General features: G+C 40.8%; 1 protein-coding gene and 1 pseudogene across 9 annotated transcripts in view; both read left to right on the forward strand.

Moving 5' to 3' along the window:
• The window catches only part of ANKRD44 (ankyrin repeat domain 44), a 354,082-nt gene that overhangs the window by 279,171 nt on the left and 49,365 nt on the right, over positions 1-25,546 (forward strand). For all 9 annotated transcript variants that reach the window (XM_030916285.1, XM_030916289.1, XM_030916284.1 and 6 more), the window contains exons 17-18: positions 6,317-6,388; positions 22,639-22,840. In XM_030916285.1, the coding sequence (XP_030772145.1) occupies positions 6,317-6,388; positions 22,639-22,840 (274 nt within the window). The remainder of the gene's footprint in view (positions 1-6,316; positions 6,389-22,638; positions 22,841-25,546) is intronic.
• On the forward strand, positions 1,552-3,216 carry LOC104676757 (annotated as a pseudogene).

The raw sequence follows: 25,546 nt of genomic DNA on the forward strand, positions 1-25,546 counted from the left end.
AGCCAGAGTCGATTTTATGAAATTCAAGAATCTGATCATGATCATGTCTCTTCTGATAGTGACCTGGTTTATAACTGTTGTCCTGGAACACTCTAAAAAATGCAATAGTATATTGTCTTCTAGTCCCTGTTTGTCGTATTTGTGATAGTGGGGGAAATGATTCTGTGTTCCTTTGACTAAAAGTTTATTCTAGGACAGGATTTGGGGTTGGTACACACTGTCAATTCCAGGAAGTCTTGCAGGTGATAATGTTGCAAAACAAAGCAAAGAACAGCTGTTTTCTAGCCTTATCAAGCAGTTAGGGTTACTTTTATTTCAACTATGTAACAGAAATTGGTTTTAAAGTTATTTGCTTTGAAGTTAAAATTACCTTTACTCTCATTTTTCTAACAGATACTAGATTGTTTAAGTTCCAGATTCCATTTTCACACTAATAAGAAACAAACACAAAGTGTCTCATACTTCCAATATAATTACAGTATTGTATTCTTTGCAAATTTAAACTTGCATGCTTTTAGATGGTATTTTTTACACTATTATTTGATTTACCAAAAAATCCTAACATCATAGCATTTTGTTCCACACGTATTGACTAGAAAGGAGTTCTGAATCTAACCGAGAGTCTGTGGACATTATTACATTAGATGAAAGGTTAATAGCTTTTTTCCAAATAGAAATTGCTTTAGTGTTTTTCTGATTACAAAACAATATATAGCTGGGCATGGTGGTATGCCCCGTAGTCCCAGCTACTCAGGAGGGTGAGGCAAGAGGATTGCTTTAGCCCAGGAGTTTGGGACTCTAGTGTGCTATCATTGCCCCTGTGCTCTGCACTCCCGCCTAGGCAACATAGCAAGACGCTGTGTCTTAAGACAAAACACACGCACAAACAAAACAATACACATTCAATGGAAATATAAAGAAGAAAATAAAAATCTTCTATAATGTCACTTTTAGGTTATTGTGTTAAACCTTGTAAGGTGTGTATTTCTATATCTAGGCTTTTTATTTTCCTGTGTATATAGTCATGTCAATGCTGCTTTTTAAAAAAAAAATGAAAATAGTGTCATTCAACACTTACAGCTTTAAAGTGTGTTTTCCACTTGACAAGCTTGGGACTTACAGGGAGAAAAATAGGTAAAGCAGATTTTTAGAAAGTTTTGCTTTCCAGTGTTTTGGGTGCTGTCATTTCCTCTTCTCCATCCCCATTAGGAAAACATCTATACAAACTTGTATTAATATTATGGGCTAGGTATGGTGGCTCACACTTGTAGTCCTAGCACTTTGGGAGGCTGAGGTAGGAGTTTGAGCCCAGAGTTTGAGACCAGCCTGGGCAACATAGTGAGACCCCATCTCTACAAAAATAAAAATAATAAGTAAAAAACAAACAAACAAACAAAAAGACACTTGTATTGATCTTTGAATCAGTCAGCCTTCATTTGCAGGATTCAGAAACCACTCTAGCTACTTTAAGCAAAAAAAAAAAAAAAACCCTTTATTTTTAAAAATCAGTGTTTACAAGATTATTGGAAGATCTAAAAGAGTGGCCTTTAGGTGGGCCTCCAGAAATAAGCCTGAACTGATGAACTGGACTGTCAGGGGGCTCCCTCTGCCCCATGATTAGGAAGATAAGGAATCAGAAAGCAGCCACTGGAATGACTGATTCCATAGACACATCACCCTAGCTGATGTTCGGGGACAGTCTTGTCACCCCCACTAATATTGCCTCAAGAGTCACACAGCTTTTTGGCTTGATCCACACTGCCAAAAAAATGAATGTCCTGCATCCCTGTGTCTTGCTTCTCTATCCTCACTAAACTCATGGCCTGTACGTCGGAAGCTAAAAGACAAAGTCTTCATAACTGTGCTCACCATTGGAAATCACAGATTTTCTCTGCCCCACTTCTGTCTTCTAAAGGCACTGTTCTCATGACCTGCTAATTCACAGGCAGCATAGGGCTCTTTGTTTTTTTGTACAAGTTGGTGTGAACAAAGTTCACAACATCTGGTAGAAAGGCAGGCTTGAACACAGCAGGCAAAATGACGTTTTTGCCAGATAACTCTCCCTTTTTGGAGTCTACTCCTATCAGTGGATGAGTACATGCCATGGTAGGGTGAGAAGTTTTAGGGTACTGGCAGAGCTGTGGCTCCAATACCCAGCGTCTGAGGTGATGGGACTCATTGTTCTGGCTAGGGTGCCTTTGGAAATGTGGGTCATGAAGATTGCGTGTTTGCACCAACAAAAACCTGGTGCCATTGGCACTGTAGAATGAACACAACCCAAAAATGATATGCCATTTGCTCTGCCCAGCTGCCTCAGCCTTACCAATGCTGGTCATGTCTAAAGGTCATTGTATTGAGGAAGTTCCTGAACTTCCTTTGGTGGTTGAAGATAAAAGTTGAAGGCTACAAGAAGACCCAGGAGGCAGTTTTGCTGCATAAGAAACTTAAAACCTGGAATGATATCGAAAAGGTCTGTGCCTCTTAGCAAATAAGAGCTGGCAAGGACAAAATGATAAACCATCATTGTATCTGACACAGAACACCCTTCATCATCTATAATGAGGACAGTGGTATCATGAAGGCCTTCAGAAACATCCCTGGAATGACTCTGCTTAATGTAAGAAAACTGAACATTTTGAAACTTGCTCCTGGTGGGCATGTGGGATGTTTCTGCATTGGACTGAAAGTGCTTTCTGGAAGTTAGATGAATTATATGGCACTAGGCATAAAGCTGCTTCCCTCAGGAAAATCTTCCCATGCACAAGATGAGCAACACAGACCTTAGCAAAAGCTTGAAAAGCCTGAAGATCCAAAGAGCACTTCAAGCAGCAGGCAAGCAGATTCATTGCAGAGTCCCATAGAACTCACTGAAAAATCTGAAACTCATGTTAAAGCTAAACCCATATGCAAACACATGTGTCAGGACACCATTCTTTGCCAGGCCAAGAATCACAAACTCTGGGGGATAAGGTAGCAGCAGCCGCAGCAGTAGCAACAGCAGCAACAGCAGCACTAGCCCTAGAGGCTAAATCAGATGAGAAGGGGGTTGCAGGAAGAAGCCTGTGGTGGGAAAGAGAGGAAAAAATGGCTGTGGGTGTTAAGAAGCAGAGGAAACCTCTGGTGGGAAAAAAGGCAGCAGGTACCAAGAAAACAGCAGCTTAAAAGAAGCCAGCAGAAAAGAAAGCTACCACAGAGGAAAGTAATCCTGCTGCATAAGCTTTTAAATGTGTTTATTTCATAAAGATAATATCATTTTGGACGCCTTATTTTTAATATATACCTGATCAAAGAGGCAGTGAAGAAAAAGAAAAGTTCATGCATCTAACTGGAAGAGCTAAAATCACTTCTGGAACTCTAGCTCAAAGGAGTCTAGGAAATGTGGTGTTTAGCTGTCCAGCCTCTATAATGTAGGGCAGCCCAAGCCCACCAATCAGGAAGCTGGAGTTGGGTGTTGATGACCATCATGGCACATATCGAGGCTTTGGATACAGGATTTGCATTCCTTTTGGATGTGTCACTATACAAAGAAAAGCTTCAAGAGCCAGGCGTAGTGACTTGTGCCTGTAGTCCCAGCTATTCCAGAGGCTGAGGTGGGAGGATCAGTTGAGCCCAGGAGCTCAAGGCTGCAGTGAGCTATGCTCACACCACCACACTCCAGCCAGGGTGGCAGAGTGAGACCCTGTCTCTATGTAAAAAAATAAAAATAAAGAGCTTCAAAGCAAGATAAAGGGGAACAATTTATCTGAAAGTGTAATGTATACCTCTATAATTTATTTAACCTATGCTATTGCTAGTTATTTTTTTTCTATTTTTTTCACATAAATAATGTTGTAATAAATGGCTCTTATCAGAGTCAGTAATAGCCTCCTCCATTTTGCTAACACAGTGGTCAGTTCTCAGGCCTCATGTTGCTAAACTCAGTGATCAATTCTCAGACCTGGCGGGACACGGTGGCTCATGCCTGTGTAATCTCAGTAGTTTGGGAGGCCAAGATGGCAGTATTGCTTGAGCCCAAGAGTTTGAGAGCAGCCTGGGAAACTTAGTGAGACCCTGTCTCTACAAAAAAAAATTTTTTTTTAATTAACCAGGCCTGGTGACATGTACCTGTAGTCCCAGTTACTCGGGCAGAGTGGGAGAATCCCTTGGGCCTGGGAGGTTGAGACTGCAGTGGGCCAAAATCACACCACTGCACTCCAGCCTGGGTGACAGAGCGAGACCCTGTCTCTTAAAAAAACAAAAATCTCAGGCCTTATTTTCCTTGATCTGTCATGACACTTGACATGACTGCTCATTCTCTTCATAAAACTCCTCCTTCACTTGGTTCCAGAATCTCATGTTCTCCTTGTTTTCCTTCTAGCTCGCCTGCTCAGTCTGAGTCTTCCTGCTGGTTCCTCCTCATCTCTCCAGCTCTTAGTGGTGGGTGCCCCAGGCATCAGTCCTGGGACCCCGTTTCTTCTTTGTGTACTCCTTTGTTGATCTCATCCAATCTCATGACTTTAAATACTCTGACCTTCAAACCCATGTATCCAGCAACTTTCCAGTTAAGATGTCTTTTTTTCTTGAGACAGGGTCTGGCTGTATTGCCCAGGCTGGAATGCAGTGGTACAATCTCAGCTCACTGCGACCTCCACCTTCCAGGCTCAAGCCATCCTCCCACCTCAGCCTCCTATAGGTGTGTACTGCCACACTTGGTTAATTTTTGTATTTTTTTGTAAAGATGGGATTTTGCCATCTTGCCTAGCCTGGTCTTGAACTCCTGAGCTCAGTGAGGCTTTCCCTAATCACCCTACATAAAGTTACAAACTAATCTCTCCTCGAGCTCTTTGAATCTTCCTTCTCTGCCATAGCACCTTGCACTTTGTATTCAACTATGAAACTTCTTCTTTTATTGTATGTCCACTCTCCCATAGGAAAATAGATTTTTAATACTTGGTTTATTATGGAATTATCAGTGCATGGATTTTTTTTTTTTTTTTTTTTTTTTTTTTTTGAGGCCGAGTCTCACTCTGTCACCCAGGCTGGAGTGCAGTGGCGTGATCTCTTTTTTTTTGAGCCGGAGTCTCGCTCTGTCACCCAGGCTGGAGTGCAGTGGCCGGATCTCAGCTCACTGCAAGCTCCACCTCCCAGGTTTATGCCATTCTCCTGCCTCAGCCTCCCAAGTAGCTGGGATTACAGGCGCCCGCCACCACGCCCGGCTAGCTTTTTGTATTTTTAAGTAGAGACGGGGTTTCACAGTGTTAGCCAGGATGGTCTCGATCTCCTGACCTCATGATCCGCCTGTCTCGGCCTCCCAAAGTGCTGGGATTACAGGCTTGAGCCACCGTGCCCGGCCAGTGCATGGATTTTTAATACTTGGTTTATTATTGAATTATCAGCACAAGGAACAGTGTCAGGATACATGGTAATCATTCATTGAGTATTTATTGTATGAATGCATTTCCTTACATATGCACCATTGTGCACTCGTCTAATTATTTATTAGGATAGAATCCCTAGATTCAAAAGATATGCACTAATTGCCCAGAAGGTGTTCTTTTCTTTTTTTTTTCTCTCCCATCTCTGAGTCTGCTTGCTAGGGAACCAGAAAGGTTTTAACAATTTGTTCTCCCGCCAAGGTCTATGAGAATGTCATTTTCCCGCCACCCTCACTAACATCATGCCCTAGTGACACTGGTCTTTCCATTCCTTGACTTACCATGTTTGTTCTGTCTTGATGCATATCATTGACTATTTCCTATTCCCGAATACTCTCCTGCCACACCTTTATCTGGTTTAATTCTTCTTCTTATTTAGGATTCACCTGAATTGTCACTTTTTTGGAGAAGGCCTTGCCTGGCCATCTGCTGTAAAGTAGCCTCTCAGTCACTCCATATCACATCCTTGTATTTTATTCTCATTACAGCATGGATCACTTCCAAATGTTTTCTTATTTGTACATTTATTTGTCTATGCTTCGTTTTTTCCAAAATGTCAGCTTCATGAGAGCAGGAGTCTTGTCTTTTTCAATGCTATCCACACTATCTACAGTAAATGTGTGTTTGATAGTAGAATCAATATGGGGTCTTATTTTTTTCATTATTATCAATTTGCTAGGTGAAAATGGATATAACGTGAATTATTTTTCTGGATTCAAGTGCTGAGGTGATCTAGAAGTTTAAATATTCTGTTAACATATTTGTTAGATATGTTATATCAGATTTTTATATTACTGATAAACTGCATAACTTCTCAAGTTTCTGAAGCCTCTTTTCTCATTTTTGCCAACATTTTGCAAAATTTGGACTCACGTACTGTTGTTTGCTTTTTGTCTCCACAGCTTTTGGAAAGAACAAATAGTGGGTTTGAAGAATCAGATTCTGGTGCTACTAAGAGTCCACTCCACTTAGCTGTAAGTGCGATGCCATGGAAAGCTTCACCTGTTACAAAAAGAACCTAAGCATTCCTAAAACTATACTGCTTTTAACACATAAGCCTAGTAACACAGGGATGAGTGATAATGAAAGTAGTCCATAGTTAAAGGCACAGGCTGTGGAGAGAGACTGCCTCGCCTTCCAATCCCAGTTTCATCTGCTGGTGATCTTAGACACATGACTTACCCTGTCTTGAGGCTCAGTTTCCCCATCTGTAAAGTGAGGGCAAAGGAAAAGAGAGAATGCACCTAAAGCCTTACCCTTTATTCTTGTTATAAAGTTTAACAGTCTTTAAAATTCAAAGGATACATTTCAGTTTAAGAGAGTTGATTAGAGATAACAATATACAAGTGGAAAACCTATGGCTCATTGAATACCACAGTTAAAAACTGGCAGGATGTTTGAGCACAAACTGATGAGAGCAAGATGAGCACGTGCAGAGCTGCAGCTGCGACCTTCTACCTGCACTTGAAATCAGGGTCTCCAAGGAAGTCTGAGGCTCTGATTCTTGTACTGGGTGAGATCTGGGAGGTGAGGGAAGAGGTATTTTCTCACCAATAACACTTCCTGTCCTCATCCCAGTAATTGAAGGCAAATACAACCGCTCAGAGTGATGATCCCCAGACTCTTCATGGGCGTGACCAATGTGTGAAGTACACCCACCACTCTGTCTCAGATGGTGACCTGCTAGGAGTTGGCCCAAGGAACCCTGCTGACTGGCAGCCACACCCCGCAACAGCCAGCTCACCTGCCCAAGGCACTCACGTGCCCTTGGTGCTGCTGAATTGTGAGGCCACAAAGATGGTGTTTGGATGCTTCTTTGCTTAGTAAAACCCAGGGGCAGGACACCAGGAAGAATGGGATGGGGCTGGGTCTCTTAGTTTAACTGTGTTTATGACATTTCACTTAATACCATATGTACATAAGAAATTTCACTTAATACCATATGTACATAAGCACTTCTTCAGTGTCGTTCTGATGAAAAATTGACATGGAGATTTTGGAGAGAAGAGAGGAGTGTTTTATTAATTGACATGTAGAGGTGGTCAGGAAAGGAGAGAGGAGACAAGGCCGTCACACAAGGATTGGGAGTATCCAGAACTGACCGTATGTGCGGACTCTTCCCTTCACCGCCTGTTTCCCCACATACTCACAGCACACCTGCTGACGACACCCACCAACACACCCACTACACACTCGTACACGCATGCGTTTTGAGTCTAGTGAAATCAGGGTGAAATATGCATCAGTCTTTGTTCCTAGAGGTGGAAAATGTGGATGAATAGTGGGATATTTATACATATAAAGCTTCATGCCAGTTGGCCCTTAGTACAGGTTGCTTGCTAGAATCCCTGCCCAACCATTTGCTGTGCCTGGGGAAGTTACCCCAAAGCTGAGCACTCACAAACATTCTGTAGGGACAGTTAGTGCTATATGGAGGATTATCTCAGATGCAGTTCTCAGGCCCCAAGAAAGTGGGTTTGACTGCATTGCCAAGCCTGCTACTAATCTGAGAAGAGTTTCTTGGCTTCCAAAAACTTTATCATCTCTCGTTCTTCTTCTTTTTTTTTTTTTTCCACACTGTATTTGTTGAGTGCTTATTGTGTACTCTGCTAAACTCCATGGGTTGCTGGCTGTGTAAAGATAGGGTGCTGATATCATTTAAAAGAGGTGGGCTTTGGTAGTTCTGCAGCTGACAGAGGCCCAGGAAAGATACATTAAGTGGAGGTCCCAGCTGCCATTCTTTTCATTAGCAACTCACCTGGACATGGTTTCCCCACCTGTAAGTTAAAGGAAATCAGTTAAGCATCTCAAAGACCCATTCCAACTTGTTAATTTATTGAATTGTTTATTGTGTGATCTTAACCCAAATACCTCATCTCTTATGTCTCAGTGTCCCTACCCATGATATGAGAATAGCAATACCTCATTGTGGAGATGGCATGAGTTAATGGATGTAACACAATTAGACAGTGCCTGGCACACATATGTGCCATGAGCTAGCTTCATTGTCATCATTACTAACACCATATAACATCATTATTAACATCATCTTTTCATCCAACATACATTGACTATGAATAGTGCCAAGCACTGTTTGAGTAGCTGGAGATATTGCAGTGAACAAAACCCCACCTCTGCCCTTGCAGAGTATCCAGTCTAGGGGAGACAAACAGGTGAGGAAATATCTCACATGACAGATGGTAATAAGTGCTGCAGGTGCTACAGAGAAAATGCAATGGGATCAGGGAGATAGAAAGTATTGAGGTGACAAACAGGATGCTTATTTGTTTATTTAAGAGTTGGGGTCTCACTGTGTTGCCCAGGCTGGTCTCAAACTCCAGGGCTCAAGTGATCCTCCTGTCTTAATTTCCTGAGTAGCTGGGATTGCAGGCATGAGCTGCTGCACCTGGCCAGGGTGCTATTTTATGTAGCACAGAATCTTGTATTTGTGCAGAGACCTTAAGAACTACGCTTTTTGATATCTGATGAAGGAGTGTTGTGGGCAGAATGCAAAGTCCCTCGGGGAACGCATGCTTGGCATGTCCACAGAACAGGAAAGGGGCCACTGTGGCTAGAGCAGAGTGGTGAAGAGAGAGTAGCTGGGGGCGATGTCTCACATGTTATTGAGGGAGCCAGGAGTTTGGGTGGCCACCACAGATCTCACAGGGACTTTTACTCTGAACAAAATAGGAAACTATTAGGAGGGTTTTGAGAAAACAGATTGATATGATGTGACTTTTGTTTTAAAAGGATCACTTTAGCTTCTATGTTGAGTCAAAATTCCAAGGGAATGAAAGCAGAAGCAAGGCAAACCAGGCAAGAGATGATGACCATGACTTTGATCAGGGTGATTACAGTGGATTCCTTCTAAAGTCATTTTATTCTTTCTCTCTAAATACTAACGCTTAAATTATTTGCTTTAAGGACTCCACAGGTATGCCCATCACCCTCTCTAGGGGCCTCGGTGAGAATTAACTTGATAAAACCCAAGGCACATACTTTCTTACTTGCTTTGATAAAACCCAAGGCACATAATTTCTTACGTGGAAGCACTCTAGCAGTGTAATGGAACCAGATGCCCCCAAACCTTGACTGCTACCAGAAACCTGACCTGCCTTGAGTTACTATTTCCTGGCTGAATGATTCAAATCTCCAGGGTTATTGGCCCAGTGAATTTCATAAGCATTTCATCCACTTGAAAATATTAAATTAAATAACAATGTTATGCAAATGAAAGGCTCCAGCTGTCAAGATTTTCAGACAGATCCATTGTTCTCATGGATTCTGTTGAGATCCCAATTCTTTCCCATCATTGTCCTTAGTTCCTATCTTAAAAGGTCTGGAAAAATTAATCACGTTTAAGAAATAATTGTTACCGGGGGCGGAGCAAGATGGCCGAATAGGAACAGCTCCAGTCTCCAACTCCCAGCGCGAGTGACACAGAAGACCGGTGATTTCTGCATTTTCAACTGAGGTACTGGGGTCATCAAACTAGGGAGTGCCGGACAATCGATGCTGGTCAGCTGTTGCAGCCCGACCAGCAAGAGCTGAAGCAGGGCGAGGCATCACTTCACCTGGGAAGCGCAAGGGGGAAGGGAATCCCTTTTCCTAGCCAGGGGAACTGAGACAAACAACACCTGGAAAATCGGGTGACTCCCACCCCAATACTGCACTTTAAGCAAACGGGCACACCAGGAGAATATATCCCACACCTGGCCGGGAGGGTCCCACGCCCACGAGAGGAAGCTTCCAAAGTAAGAATCAGACAGGTACACTCGCTGTTCAGCAATATTCTATCTTCTGCAACCTCTGCTGCTGATACCCAGGCAAACAGGGTCTGGAGTGGACCTCAGGCAATCTCCAACAGACCTATAGCTGAGGGTCCTGACTGTCAGAAGGAAAACTATCAAACAGGAAGGACACCTATACCAAAACCCCATCCGTACGTCACCATCATCAAAGACCAGAGACAGATAAAACCACAAAGATGGGGAAAAAGCAGGGCAGAAAAGCTGGAAATTCAAAAAATAAGAGCGCATCTCCCCCTCCAAAGGAGCGCAGCCCATCGCCAGCAATGGATCGAAGCTGGTCAGAGAATGACTTTGACGAGATGAGAGAAGAAGGCTTCAGTCCATCAAACTTCTCAGAGCTAAAGGAGGAATTACGTACCCAGCGCAAAGAAACTAAAAATCTTGAAAAAAGAGTGGAAGAATTGGCAGCTAGACTAATTAATGCAGAGAAGGTCATAAACGAAATGACAGAGATGAAAACCATGACACGAGAAATACGTGACAAATGCACAAGCTTCAGTAACTGACTCGATCAACTGGAAGAAAGAGTATCAGCGATTGAGGATCAAATGAATGAAATGAAGTGAGAAGAGAAACCAAAAGAAAAAAGAAGAAAAAGAAATGAACAAAGCCTGCAAGAAGTATGGGATTATGTAAAAAGACCAAATCTACGTCTGATTGGGGTGCCTGAAAGTGAGGGGGAAAATGGAACCAAGTTGGAAAACACTCTTCAGGATATCATCCAGGAGAACTTCCCCAACCTAGTAGGGCAGGCCAACATTCAAATTCAGGAAATACAGAGAACGCCACAAAGATACTCCTCGAGAAGAGCAACTCCAAGACACATAATTGCCAGATTCACCAAAGTTGAAATGAAGGAAAGAATCTTAAGGGCAGCCAGAGAGAAAGGTCGGGTTACCCACAAAGGGAAGCCCGTCAGACTAACAGCAGATCTCTCAGCAGAAACTCTACAAGCCAGAAGAGAGTGGGGGCCAATATTCAACATTCTTAAAGAAAAGAATTTTAAGCCCAGAATTTCATATCCAGCCAAACTAAGTTTCATAAGTGAAGGAGAAATAAAATCCTTTACAGATAAGCAAATGCTTAGAGATTTTGTCACTACCAGGCCTGCCTTACAAGAGACCCTGAAGGAAGCCCTAAACATGGAAAGGAACAACCGGTACCAGCCATTGCAAAAACACGCCAAAATGTAAAGACCATCGATGCTAGGAAGAAACTGCATCAACTAACGAGCAAAATAACCAGTTAATATCATAATGGCAGGATCAAGTTCACACATAACAATATTAACCTTAAATATAAATGGACTAAATGCTCCACTTAAAAGACACAGACTGGCAAACTGGATAAAGAGTCAAGACCCATCAGTCTGCTGTATTCAGGAGACCCATCTCACATGCAGAGACATACATAGGCTCAAAATAAAGGGATGGAGGAAGATCTACCAAGCAAATGGAGAACAAAAAAAAGCAGGGGTTGCAATCCTAGTCTCTGATAAAACAGACTTTAAACCATCAAAGATCAAAAGAGACAAAGAAGGCCATTACATAATGGTAAAGGGATCAATTCAACAGGAAGAGCTAACTATCCTAAATATATATGCACCCAATACAGGAGCACCCAGATTCATAAAGCAAGTCCTTAGAGACTTACAAAGAGACTTAGACTCCCATACAATAATAATGGGAGACTTCAACACTCCACTGTCAACATTAGACAGATCAACGAGACAGAAAGTTAACAAGGATATCCAGGAATTGAACTCATCTCTGCACCAAGCGGACCTAATAGACATCTATAGAACTCTCCACCCCAAATCAACAGAATATACATTCTTCTCAGCACCACATTGCACTTATTCCAAAATTGACCACATGATTGGAAGTAAAGCACTCCTCAGCAAATGTAAAAGAACAGAAATTATAACAAACTTGTCTCTCAGACCACAGTGCAATCAAACTAGAACTCAGGACTAAGAAACTCGATCAAAACCGCTCAACTACATGGAAACTGAACAACCTGCTCCCGAATGACTACTGGGTACATAACGAAATGAAGGCAGAAATAAAGATGTTCTTTGAAATCAATGAGAACAAAGATACAACACACCAGAATCTCTGGGACACATTTAAAGCAGTGTGTAGAGGGAAATTTATAGCACTAAATGCCCACAAGAGAAAGCAGGAAAGATCTAAAATTGACACTCTAACATCACAATTAAAAGAACTAGAGAGGCAAGAGCAAACACATTCAAAAGCTAGCAGAAGACAAGAAATAACTAAGATCAGAGCAGAACTGAAGGAGATAGAGACACAAAAAAACCCTCCAAAAAGTCAATGAATCCAGGAGTTGGTTTTTTGAAAAGATCAACAAAATTGACAGACCGCTAGCAAGACTAATAAAGAAGAAAAGAGAGAGGAATCAAATAGATGCAATAAAAAATGATAAAGGGGATATCACCACCGACCCCACAGAAATACAAACTACCATCAGAGAATACTATAAACACCTCTACGCAAATCAACTAGAAAATCTAGAAGAAATGGATAATTTCCTGGACACTTACACTCTTCCAAGACTAAACCAGGAAGAAGTTGAATCCCTGAATAGACCAATAGCAGGCTCTGAAATTGAGGCAATAATTAATAGCCTACCAACCAGAAAAAGTCCAGGACCAGATGGATTCACAGCTGAATTCTACCAGAGGTACAAGGAGGAGCTGGTACCATTCCTTCTGAAACTATTCCAATCAATAGAAAAAGAGGGAATCCTCCCTAACTCATTTTATGAGGCCAACATCATCCTGATACCAAAGCCTGGCAGAGACACAACAAAAAAAGAGAATTTTAGACCAATATCCCTGATGAACATCGATGCAAAAATCCTCAATAAAATACTGGCAAATTGGATTCAGCAGCACATCAAAAAGCTTATCCACCATGATCAAGTGGGCTTCATCCCTGGGATGCAAGGCTGGTTCAACGTTCACAAATCAATAAACGTAATCCAGCATATAAACAGAACCAAAGACAAGAACCACATGATTATCTCAATAGATGCAGAAAAGGCTTTTGACAAAATTCAACAGCCCTTCATGCTAAAAATGCTCAATAAATTCGGTATTGATGGAACGTACCTCAAAATAATAAGAGCTATTTATGAAAACCCACAGCTAATATCATACTGAATGGGCAAAAACTAGAAAAATTCCCTTTGAAAACTGGTACAAGACAGGGATGCCCTCTCTCACCATTCCTATTCAACACAGTGTTGGAAGTTCTGGCTAGGGCAATCAGGCAAGAGAAAGAAATCAAGGGTATTCAGTTAGGAAAAGAAGAAGTCAAATTGTCACTGTTTGCAGATGACATGATTGTATATTTAGAAAACCCCATTGTCTCAGCCCAAAATCTCCTTAAGCTGATAAGCAACTTCAGCAAACTCTCAGGATACAAAATTAATGTGCAAAAATCACAAGCATTCTTCTACACTAGTAACAGACAAACAGCCAAATCAGGAATGAACTTCCATTCACAATTGCTTCAAAGAGAATAAAATACCTAGGAATCCAACTTACAAGGGATGTAAAGGACCTCTTCAAGGAGAACTACAAACCACTGCTCAGTGAAATCAAAGAGGACACAAACAAATGGAAGAACATACCATGCTAATGGATAGGAAGAATCAATATCGTGAAAATGGCCATACTGCCCAAGGTTATTTATAGATTCAATGCCATCCCCATCAAGCTACCAATGAGTTTCTTCACAGAATTGGAAAAAACTGCTTTAAAGTTCATATGGAACCAAAAAAGAGCCCGCATTGCCAAGACAATCCTAAGTCAAAAGGACAAAGCTGGAGGCGTCACGCTACCTGACTTCAAACTATACTACAAGGCTACAGTAACCAAAACAGCATGGTACTGGTACCAAAACAGAGATATAGACCAATGGAACAGAACAGAGTCCTCAGAAATAATACCACACATCTACAGCCATCTGATCTTTGACAAACCTGAGAGAAACAAGAGATGGGGAAAGGATTCCCTATTTAATAAATGGTGCTGGGAAAATTGGCTAGCCATAAGTAGAAAGCTGAAACTGGATCCTTTCCTTACTCCTTATACGAAGATTAATTCAAGATGGATTAGAGACTTAAATGTTAGACCTAATACCATAAAAACCCTAGAAGAAAACCTAGGTAACACCATTCAGGACATAGGCATGGGCAAGGACTTCATGTCTAAAACACCAAAAGCAACGGCCGCAAAAGCCAAAATTGACAAATGGGATCTAATTAAACTAAAGAGCTTCTGCACAGCAAAAGAAACTACCATCAGAGTGAACAGGCAACCTACAGAATGGGAGAAAATTTTTGCAATGTACTCATCTGACAAAGGGCTAATATCCAGAATCTACAAAGAACTCAAACAAATATACAAGAAAAAAACAAACAACCCCATCAAAAAGTGGGGAAAGGATATGAACAGACATTTCTCAAAAGAAGACATTCATACAGCCAACAGACACATGAAAAAATGCTCATCATCACTCGCCATCAGAGAAATGCAAATCAAAACCACAATGAGATACCATCTCACACCAGTTAGAATGGCAATCATTAAAAAGTCAGGAAACAACAGGTGTTGGAGAGGATGTGGAGAAACAGGAACACTTTTACACTGTTGGTGGGATTGTAAACTAGTTCAACCATTATGGAAAACAGTATGGCAATTCCGCAAGGATCTAGAACTAGATATACCATATGACCCAGCCATCCCACTACTGGGTATATACCCAAAGGATTATAAATCGTGCTGCTATAAAGACACATGCACACGTATGTTTATTGCGGCACTATTCACAATAGCAAAGACTTGGAATCAACCCAAATGTCCATCTGTGACAGACTGGATTAAGAAAATGTGGCACATATACACCATGGAATACTATGCAGCCATAAAAAAGGATGAGTTTGCGTCCTTTGTAGGGACATGGATGCAGCTGGAAACCATCATTCTTAGCAAACTATCACAAGAACAGAAAACCAAACACTGCATGTTCTCACTCATAGGTGGGAACTGAACAATGAGATCACTTGGACTCGGGAAGGGGAACATCACACACCAGGGCCTATCATGGGAAGGGGGGAGGGGGGAGGGATTGCATTGGGAGTTATACCTGATATAAATGATGAATTGATGGGTGCTGACGAGTTGATGGGTGCAGCACACCAACATGGCGCAAGTATACATATGTAACAAACCTGCACGTTATGCACATGTACCCTAGAACTTAATGTATAATTAAAAAAAAAAAATTTTAAAAAAAGAAATAATTGTTACCTAATAAGGTTTTTTAAAAGTGTTGCTTAAAACAATTTAAAATGTTTAATACTTCTAGTGAAGGCTTTACTTTATGCATAGTAAAATTCAGGAGCTACAAACTAGATAAAGAAACAAAGCAAATTTTGTAGATCACACTTGTCCAACCCCTGGCCAAAGGATCACATGTGCCCAGGACGGCTTTGATTGCGGCCCAACACAAATTTGTAAACTTTCTTAAAACATGATGAGATTCTTTTTGCAATTTTTTTTAAGCTCATCGGCTATCATTAGTGTTAGTGTATTTTATGTGTGGCCCAAGACAATTCTTCCAGTGTGGCCCAGGGAAGCCAAAAGATTGGACACCTCTGCTATAGATAAATCTGGCCTCTCAACCATTCTGTCTTTAAGAGGGTTTTCAAGTGCCTGGTATAAAAGAAAGTATGGGTTGAAATTTTAAAGTTTTCCTAATTGCCATCATAGTTCACTCCATTTGATTTTAGTGTTAGGTCTCTTTAACTTAACCAAGTTAAGTCCAAGTTTAAGCGACAGACTCAAGCCTGGAGTCAAGTGTTGTAGCCTGATGTACACACTGATGTAGGCCCTCCTCTTATCTCAAGTTTTACATGAAGTGCTCCTGAGTTGGCTTAAAATCACCTGTGTGGCCGGGTGTGGTGGCTCACGCCTGTAATCTCAGCACTTTGGGAGGGCAAGGCAGGTGGATCCCTTGAGTCCAGGAGTTTGAGACCAATCTGGCCAACATGGTGAAACCCCATCTCTACTAAAAATACAAAATTAAAATTAAAATTAAAAAAAATTAGCTGGGCATGGTGGCGTGCACCTGTAATCTTATATACTGGGGCGGCTGAGGCAGGAGAATTGCTTGAACCCGGGAGGCGGAGGCTGCAGTGAGCCGAGGTGGTGCCACTGCACTCCAGCCTGGTAACAGAATGAGACTCCAGCTCAAAAAAAAAAAAAAAAAAAAAAAAAAAAAAAAAAAAAAAGAGAGAGAGAGAGAAAGAAAGAAAAAAAAAGAAATCGCCTCTGCCCTGAGCTGTTCATGACCCAAACTGCATGAAAGGTATATGGCAATTCATTACACCGTCCTCTATTCTTTGCTTATGATTGGAATTTCCTATAATAAAAGGTTAAGGGAACATGTAGCCTATGGTTATGTTGCGCCCTTTCCATATTCGCTGGTGAAAAGCCTCACAGCCTGGGCTCTGGGAGTCAGCCTGGTCCACCTTTGAAACCCAGCTCCTCCACATTAGGCTGTGTAACCATGGGAGAACTGGGTGTCATCTCTGCCCTTTTGTGTCATCCTGGGCAAAATGGGAATAACAGGAGCAAAGCATGGGTTGTTGTGAGAATTCAGTGAGGCAATGCATGCCCAGTACTGCCTGACATACAGCAAGTGCTCCATAAAAGTTTGCTATTGCTTCAGAGTTTGGGTTAGAATAGAGGCTTACTATCCTGTGCAGCTATGGTTTGCATAACAAGTACAGATAAGAAAGTTAGACATATGTATTAGCAATTTATTTTAGAAATGTATTCTCCTGTCTCAAGCTAGGCAGTGTGTGCAGTAGAAGAGCACGAGTCTGAAGGTTAGTCCCGGAAGTGTACCTTCTCGCTTCATAGCTCCGCTCAAGCCACTGCATTTCTGTGTTGAGCCTTCTATAGAAAGGGTTTAGGTTTCTGATTCAGTATTTGTTATTCAATTCTGTCATCATTATTTTGTCTCTATTCCACCTAGAGACAAGACTATTTTGTTTGGAAGTCAACTAAATGGAATTACTGGGGAAAATTGTAAGATGGCGCCTAAAAGCATGAGTTTTAGTAGTGACAGATTCTGGGTTCAGAATCCTGATTTTATCACTTACTAACTAAGTGATCTTGGGCAAGATAATTAACATTTCTCGTTTTGGTTTTTTCATCTATAAGAAAAGATTTTTGGGATTTATGTTAAAATGTTTGAAATAGTGCCCAGCACATAAAAAACCCTCAAAAAATAATTGCTATTTAAAAAATATGTTTCTACCACAAATAGTAATAAATATAGTAGTCATTATATTCATTCATTCATTCATTCATCAAATAAGTGTTGTGTGCCAGGCATGATTCTAGAATACAGCAGGAACAACCCACATTAAGTCCCTTCAATCACAGACAATAAGCAAATCAATAGATATGTAACAGATATCCATTGATATCTGTTTTGTGCTATGAAGCAGAAGAAAGCAGGATTAGTGGGGTGGAGAGTATCTGGGGGTATGTGTGAGATGGAGGGCAGAGCCTATTTTATATTTTACATGGGCTGCTCTGGGAAGCCCCCCGATAAGGTGATATTTGAGCAGAATTACTGGGAGAGCTTTCCAGACAGAGGGAGCAGAAAGTACAGATGCAGTGGCCCAGAGCAGGACATGCAGCTATTTAACTAGAGAGGGAGGCTGGTGCAGCTAGAACAGAGTGAGTGAGGGGACATGCTGAAGCTGAGGGTAGTGGGAGGCCAGATGCTGGGGGCCTGATCGGTCATGGAAAGTTTTGGATGTTGGTATCAGTGAGGGAAGACATCATAGGCTAGTTTTAAGCAAGGAGGGATGTGACACAACTTGAATTTAAAAGATTTCACCCAATGGTTTCATTAATAACAGATTGCAGTGGGATAAGGATAGGAAGGGAAGCTTTTGCTGTAATCCTGGCAAAACAGGTTGGTGATGCACTGAGAAGTAGACAGATTCTGGATGTATTTTAAAGATAGAATAGAAATGATGAGCCCTGAAATTGGCATTGACACAGCACTTTGTGAGAATTAGACCAGATTCCTTCCAGATACCTGAGAACCTAATGACACCTCTGTGTGAGTTAGCACTTGCTTTCAGCAGACATTTCCCTGTACTAGGGCAGCAAGGAGGGGAAGGGCTATTTTTCAACACCCATTGGCCCTATTATCCCAGAGCCCGTCCTTGTTTAAGGCAAAAGCTCTGGGTTTAGCAGTAGGGAAGACAAAGACAACTGTAAGGTTTGGGGCCTGAACAACTAGAAGAATAAAGTTGCCATTTACTGAGATGGTAAAGGCTGCAGATGGAGCAAGTTTTGGGAGGGAGATTTTGGTTTGAGATACCTGTTATACATTCAAGTGGGAACATCAGTAGGCAGTTGAGAAGTCAAGGGAGAAGTGGGACTGGGATATACTTTTGGGATTCATCAGAATGAGTTGTTATACTACCTGTTATAAATGATATATAGGTTTAATATGTAACATAATCAAAATCATTCACAAAAATAATGTAATGAGAAAAAAATGTTTAATTTATCTGTACTCTTAATTCTTATGTCTCCTTTTCAATCCAGTTTTGTTATTGTCATTGTTAACACACACTCAGGAAGAAACATTCAAACCATATTTTAAAAGATAAGGTAAAATAAGTCCATGTGTTTATTATTCTGCTTCCTGGTTGTAGAGATAACTACCATTGATAGCTTCTTTTGTATCTTTGTACAAATCTTCTATGAATATAGAAGTCTATATATATATGATAGATTTGCTTTGTATATAAATGAGGTCATGCTTTACGTGTTGTTTGCAACTTCGTTTCTCTTTTTAAAAAGTTTGATAGATTGTGTTAAACCACCCTCCACAAATGTCACACCAATCTATACTCTCACCAACAGAGTGTATGATTGCTTTTTTCAGTGTCTTACCTAATGCTGGGCATGACCAAACTTTAATCATTGCCAGTCTGGTAGTTGAAAAATCGTACTTTAAAAATTTACTTATTTCTTCACATATTCACGTATTTATTCACCTTTTATATTTCTTTTTCTGTGAGCTGCCTTTTCATGCCTTTTGCATATTTTCCTAGTTTTTAAAGTGGTTTCCAAGAGTTCTTTATATATTAAAGAAATTAGTCTTTTGTCTGTGCTGAGCCTGTTTCCAAACAAATTGTGTCTTGAGTAATAGCTGCAGTAGAAAAATGAAAAGTGCAGGTGACATAAGAGGAGACTTGGTTGCTGAAAACACTGGAATTAGGCTTTTCTTCTTCTTTTTTTTTTTTGAATTCTGAGTTTTTGTTTTTCATTTGAAGGTAATCTTAATGCTATTAAATTCACAAATGTGCTAATTTAAATACCCAGTCCTATTTATCTAAAACACACGTTGCAAATGCACTAATATCTGTTCTCTCCACTTGTCAGTGCCCATTCAGATCATGGTTTGGAAATGGGGAGAATAGATTCCCTTTAAACTGTAAGTCAGCAGTTGTTTCCTTACAGTTAACTTTAACACAATTCATACAGAATAGTAATTAACAGTGATCTTCTTTACTTGTTAACTCACAAGGAAACACCTTCGAAACTGCATTTTGTTAAAGTTTCTGTACTAAAATGTAAAAAAAACGGAACTACACAAATATTGAAAGTTTAAAATGCCTTAATTTTTTAATCCTCATACCACTACCCCAATTTATAGGACAATATACCTGGTGTAATTTGAAAAGAAAAAGAAAAAGATAAAGCTACAGCAAATAAAAGACCTCAGGAATGTACATCTAAATGGCATTACATTGCATTAATTAATAGCTGGACTTTTTACAAACTGTGGCTTTGATAGTCCTGCACAAGAAGGGTTTCCTGCTTAAGCTGCAGTAACTTTTCTGACTATGGATGATCATACCTTCTGTGGCAGATTTTTACCATTCCTCTAATACATTTGGGAAGATTGTCTCAAAGTAACCTGCAGCTCTCCTGACAACTCCTCGCTCTCTCTCCTGCTAAGAACAGTAGCCCTTTTCTGCTGTTTTTAGAAACTTCTGCTACCATGTCCACTACTTCCTCCACCAGATCCATAACCACCACCATAGGGACTGCCTGAGCTTCTTCCACCAAAACTACCCCCTTTCATGGATCCAAAATTTGATTGCTGTCTCCCACTATGATTTCCAGAATCATTATTGTTCCCACCACCACCACAGGTACCACCGCCAAAGTTTCCTCCTTCATTGTAACCATCATAACCCCACCACTGTATCTAGCCCCTTGGTTTCTATATCCTGGTCAACCACCACCATAGACCCCTCTGCCACTAGAACCAGGACCACCATCATAGGTGCCACCATCACCTCCAAATCCATTACACCCACCAGCACCTCCTCCATAACTGTCTCTGCTGCCACCACCTTCAACACTATAGCGTCTTCTTCCACCAAAGTTTCTACCACAGCCAAAATTACTTCCTCCACCTCCTTTCCTCCACCACCCATAAAATTGCCAGATCCACCTCCACAACCTCTCTGCAATCCAGCAGACCGCATCTCTTGTATAGAATGAGCCTCTTTCACTTCCCAGTTATGCCCATTAATATTGTGGTATTTCTGAATGACAGTTTTATCAACTGTAGCATGATCATCAAAAGTTACAAAAGCAAATCCTCTTGTTTTTTCCAATCTGCCAGTCTTCCATAACTTCTGTGGTTTCAGTCTTGCCATACCTTTTAAAGTGGTCTCTCAAATTCTATTCCTGTATATCTTCTTTAATACTACCAACAAAAATTTTCTTCACTGTTAGCTGGGCAGCAGACTTTGCAGAATCCTCCCTAGAAATAGCTCTCTGGTACCTCTACATGGTCAGCAACCCTATGGGGTCAAGCATTCACCTCTTCCACACAAGAGTAGGTCACAAAACCAAAGCTCCAGGAACATTTTGTTTGGGGTCTTTTATTACCACACAACCTGTGAATGTGCCCCATTTCTCAAAATGTTCTCTTAAACTATCACCTGTAGTTTCAGAGTCAGGCCACCAATGAACAGTTTTCTCAGCTGCTCTTGACCATGCCGCCCATCCCCGTTTTCACCCCATATAACCTTAGCTCCCTTCTCTTATTTTCAGTGTCCTTTGTCTGTGTGTGGAGAGGTGGGGGTGGGGAGGTGCTAATACATTTTTAAACTTATAGACACAATAAAAATTATCTTTCAGACTTTTAGTTTTGTATTTTGGTGGTATAAAGTCTCTTTTTTGTTGTTTTTTTTTGGAGACAGAGTCTCACTCTATCACCCAGGCTGGAGTGCAGTGGCGTAATATCAGCTCACTACAACCTCTGCCTCAGGTTCAAGCAATTCTCCTGCCTCAGCCTCCTGAGTAGCTGGGATTACAGGCACCCGCCATCACACCTGGCTAATTTTTGTATTTTTAGTAGGGACGAGGTTTCACTATTTTGGCCAAACTGGTCTCGAATACCTGACCTCAAGTGATCCACCTGTCTCAGCCTCCCAAAGGGCTGGGATTATAGGCATGAGCCACTGTGTCTGACAAGCCTCTGAATCTTAACATAGCTTAGGACCTCATAAAAGGTCTGAACTTAGTGCTGCTACATGGAATATATTTCCATAATTGTTTCTATAATGAAATGTTTTTCATTATAATCAAGGGAAGAAATAAAGGAGAAAAGCACTAGCTACATGCAAGATATTATGCAAAGCCTATGCAATTTCATCTTCACAGCAACCCTAGGAGGCAGCTCTGATTACTCTCATCTTATAGAGAAAGAAACAAACTCTAAGTGAAATTAAGAAACTCACCTAAGGTCACACAGTTAGGAATTAGTAAAGAGTTGGCCCATAACAGAACGTCTATATGCCTCTGTTGTATCTCAAAGTCCACATGTTTTTGGTAATTTTTTTCCCCAGGTTTGTTATCAGAAAAGACTCCTGGAAAAAAAAATTCTGATTATGCCAATATGTTTAGGACTGAACCAACAGATAAAAGAATATGGTAATTCATTCAGCTGTTAGTTTATATTAGACAATTAGATCAGTAGATATAAATATAAGAATACATTAATACATTCAGTGCCTTTGGAGCAAATTATGTGACAAAAGAGAACATGAAACTCATATGGAACTGTGAGGTTTGTGCATTATAGTGTTTCAGTCTAACTCTCCAGCTTGCCTGTGTTTTAATAATTATTCCAAGTGTTTTTCTGACGTGCTCTTGGGAGTGGTCTCTACCCATGGCCCAGGAAGCCCAGCCCCTCCTGTGGATTGTGGCGGGATTTGAGGTGAGCGAGCAAGCATAGGAGCCATTGGTTTCTTCTTTGCAGGCCTACAATGGGCACCATCAAGCGTTGGAAGTCCTTCTGCAGTCGCTAGTGGACCTGGACATCAGGGATGAGAAAGGCCGCACTGCTCTGGATCTGGCTGCCTTTAAAGGACACACAGAATGTGTGGAAGCACTTATCAATCAGGGCGCGTCCATCTTTGTGAAAGACAACGTAACCAAAAGAACCCCACTTCATGCCTCAGGTAGGTCTTGTCAAGGACCTGATTACCCTAGTTTTGTGGCTTGTTCATAAGTTTTAATAGAAGGAAAGCAGCATCTTCTTTCATCCCAGTTTTTAAAATAATATCAATTTTCTTTCCACATCGGACATACTTCCACACTTCCAAAATGCTTTTGGCCTGCTATCCTCTTGGAGGTGATTGATGTTCTCTGGCCAGGTGCTCTGGCCTTCTTAACTCAAAGGAGAGTTCAGAACTTTTGGCTAAAAGCTACCACAAAACATTCTGAACAAAGGGCAAGGTGTAATGCAATCTTCAGAATAAGTTACATAGAACAAAACACATCAAAATCAAACAGTATTTGAAAGCACAAAACCAATAGCAGGTTTTATGGCTATTTCATATTCATATTAATGTATTCAGGGCTATTTTATATAGGGAATCATAAGGCAGCAATCTAATCGGTACATCATTCTGCCAGCCTAAATGATGTTACTTAGCTTTTTTTCCACATCAGTATAAAAATCAAGATGCTTTAAAAGCACATGTATATATCAAAAAGGAAGTCATTTGCCTTTTCTGAGATTTTCTCCCATGCCTATGACAAACTGTCAGGACACTTCTAGATATATACACAGACATAAGGGTAATATGGAAGGTCTAGCTCAGCTAAGGTATAGATACCTCTGAGCTCAGGAAATTCAGTGATATCAGCCTTTGATGATAGGGTAGTGGATAACATTTTGTAAAGAGAAATAACTGTCTTACTTGGTGAAATGGGTGTATTGAGGAAGCAAATAAGTGAAGATACTTTTTCAAAAAAGACTTTATGATTCTTGTTACTTGGGAAAATTTTCCCAGAATGATAGACCTTGTAGAACCATTTCCATCTACGTTCCTGAATTTCCAAGCCACTGAAGAAAAACAATACAGAGGTTGAAAAAACCTGATTGTTGCCTACTTACCTGGAAATGATTGTTGCTGGAAAAAAAAAACTTTAGCCATAGGGTTAGTAATAGTTAGTGTGGTTGAATTATAAATTCTTATTTCTCATCCCATTTAGTCTTTTTGCTCCACAGCCATTCTTGTTATTATTATAAAATTCAAATTTTGTCCTCCTTTTTTAAAGATTAGTTGCCTATTATTAAGAGAAGCATCCTATTTTCGTTATTATATAATTCCTTTCAATAACAAAGGGCCTACTTTGATGGTGGAAAATCGCCCTTATAAACAGGTAAACAATGAAGAACAAGCATTTACACTCATTTGCCAGTGTGATATGGGTTGTGGTCCAATGAAGCCCCCTAGTGGTCAAGAACACTCACTCAGCTTGAATTTTCCTCCTCTCATTCATTAAAAAGACACTGTCACCAGACGGTTCACAAAATGTCTACTGTGCAGAAGCTTTAGCGTGTGCTTTGAGGATCAGCTTACCCAAAATCTTTTTCAACTCTTTTGAGAGGCGATATTTTGAGTTTCAAATCCTCAGAGCACTATGAGGAGCAAGAGCCAGGATGAGTATCAGAGGTTTTGGCACAGATAGTTGGAGTGACAGCTGTAGTCTCTGAGTCGTGTGAAAAATGGTTGTCACTCACAGCCAGGGAGAGGCTGAGCTGGTCTGAGAAAAAGCTGAACTTGGCAGCAGAGCTAAAGATGTTAGCATCTTTTTGCTAGAAGGCAATTTGGGGGGAAAAATATAGTGTGTAGGAAGCCAATGAGAATTTAAGTTTGGCTACAAACTTCAGGGGAACTTAAATTTACCTGAGGGACTGGGCGTGGCAGTTCATGCCTGTAATCCCAGCAGGAATTCCAGATCAGTTTGGCCAGAAAGGTGAAACGCCGTCTCTACTAAAAATACAAAAATTAGCTGGGCGTGGTAGTGCGCATCTGTAGTCCCAGCTCCTCGGGGGGCTGAGGCAGGAGAATCGCTTGAACCCAGGAGGCAGAGGTTTCAGTGAGCCGAGATCATGCCACTGCACTCCAGCCTGGGCAACAGGGTGAGACTCTGTGTCAAACAAAAAAAAAAAAAAAAAAAAAAAAAAAAAGCACAACTGTAGAAACTGTTTTGCTGTCTAACATATTGGGTAATATGAAGTTAGATAATTTTTTTCTTCTTGTGTTTAGCCAAGTATCAAGTGTCACTTGCACTATTGTGATTACGACTATTTAGAGTATTAAGTTGCTACAGAAAGAGGAACCAGTCAAAATATGCTGTTTTTCCATCTTCATGAACTTGCCGTCTGCAGTATTTAGCTGTCAGTCCTTTGCCAGTCATTTCCTTTTAGCCATACATTAAACTTCTTGCCTATTTCACCAATGGTAGCAGATTTAGTGTAATTGTAAGAACAAAAAACATAGCAGCAGCAACTACATATTACCTGTACTCCAATCCGCAGAATTTCCTCCCGAGATACACAAATGTAACGTTGCTGAGAATGAGCTGGATGCAATGGTCTACAAAATGCGCATATTATTCCTGTAGTTCATTTGGGTGCTGTTGATGAATGCAAGCTAATTCTAATATGTATGTATTGTTCCTGAAAAAATGTATCATTGTTAAATTAGCATTCTCTCGTGACTGGCAAGCAAATAAAAGGTCTGTAAAATGCAGCTCTTAGGAGACCCTTTATCAGCCTCACATAGTGGCGTCTATTCCCTTCTCTCTCCACATCCATAATGTGGCAAATGCCAATGTACTGTCATTGTTAGAGAAGGTCACGTTTGGAATTT

Source organism: Rhinopithecus roxellana, chromosome 14 (assembly GCF_007565055.1).
Source record: "Rhinopithecus roxellana isolate Shanxi Qingling chromosome 14, ASM756505v1, whole genome shotgun sequence".
NCBI lineage: Eukaryota > Metazoa > Chordata > Mammalia > Primates > Cercopithecidae > Rhinopithecus > Rhinopithecus roxellana.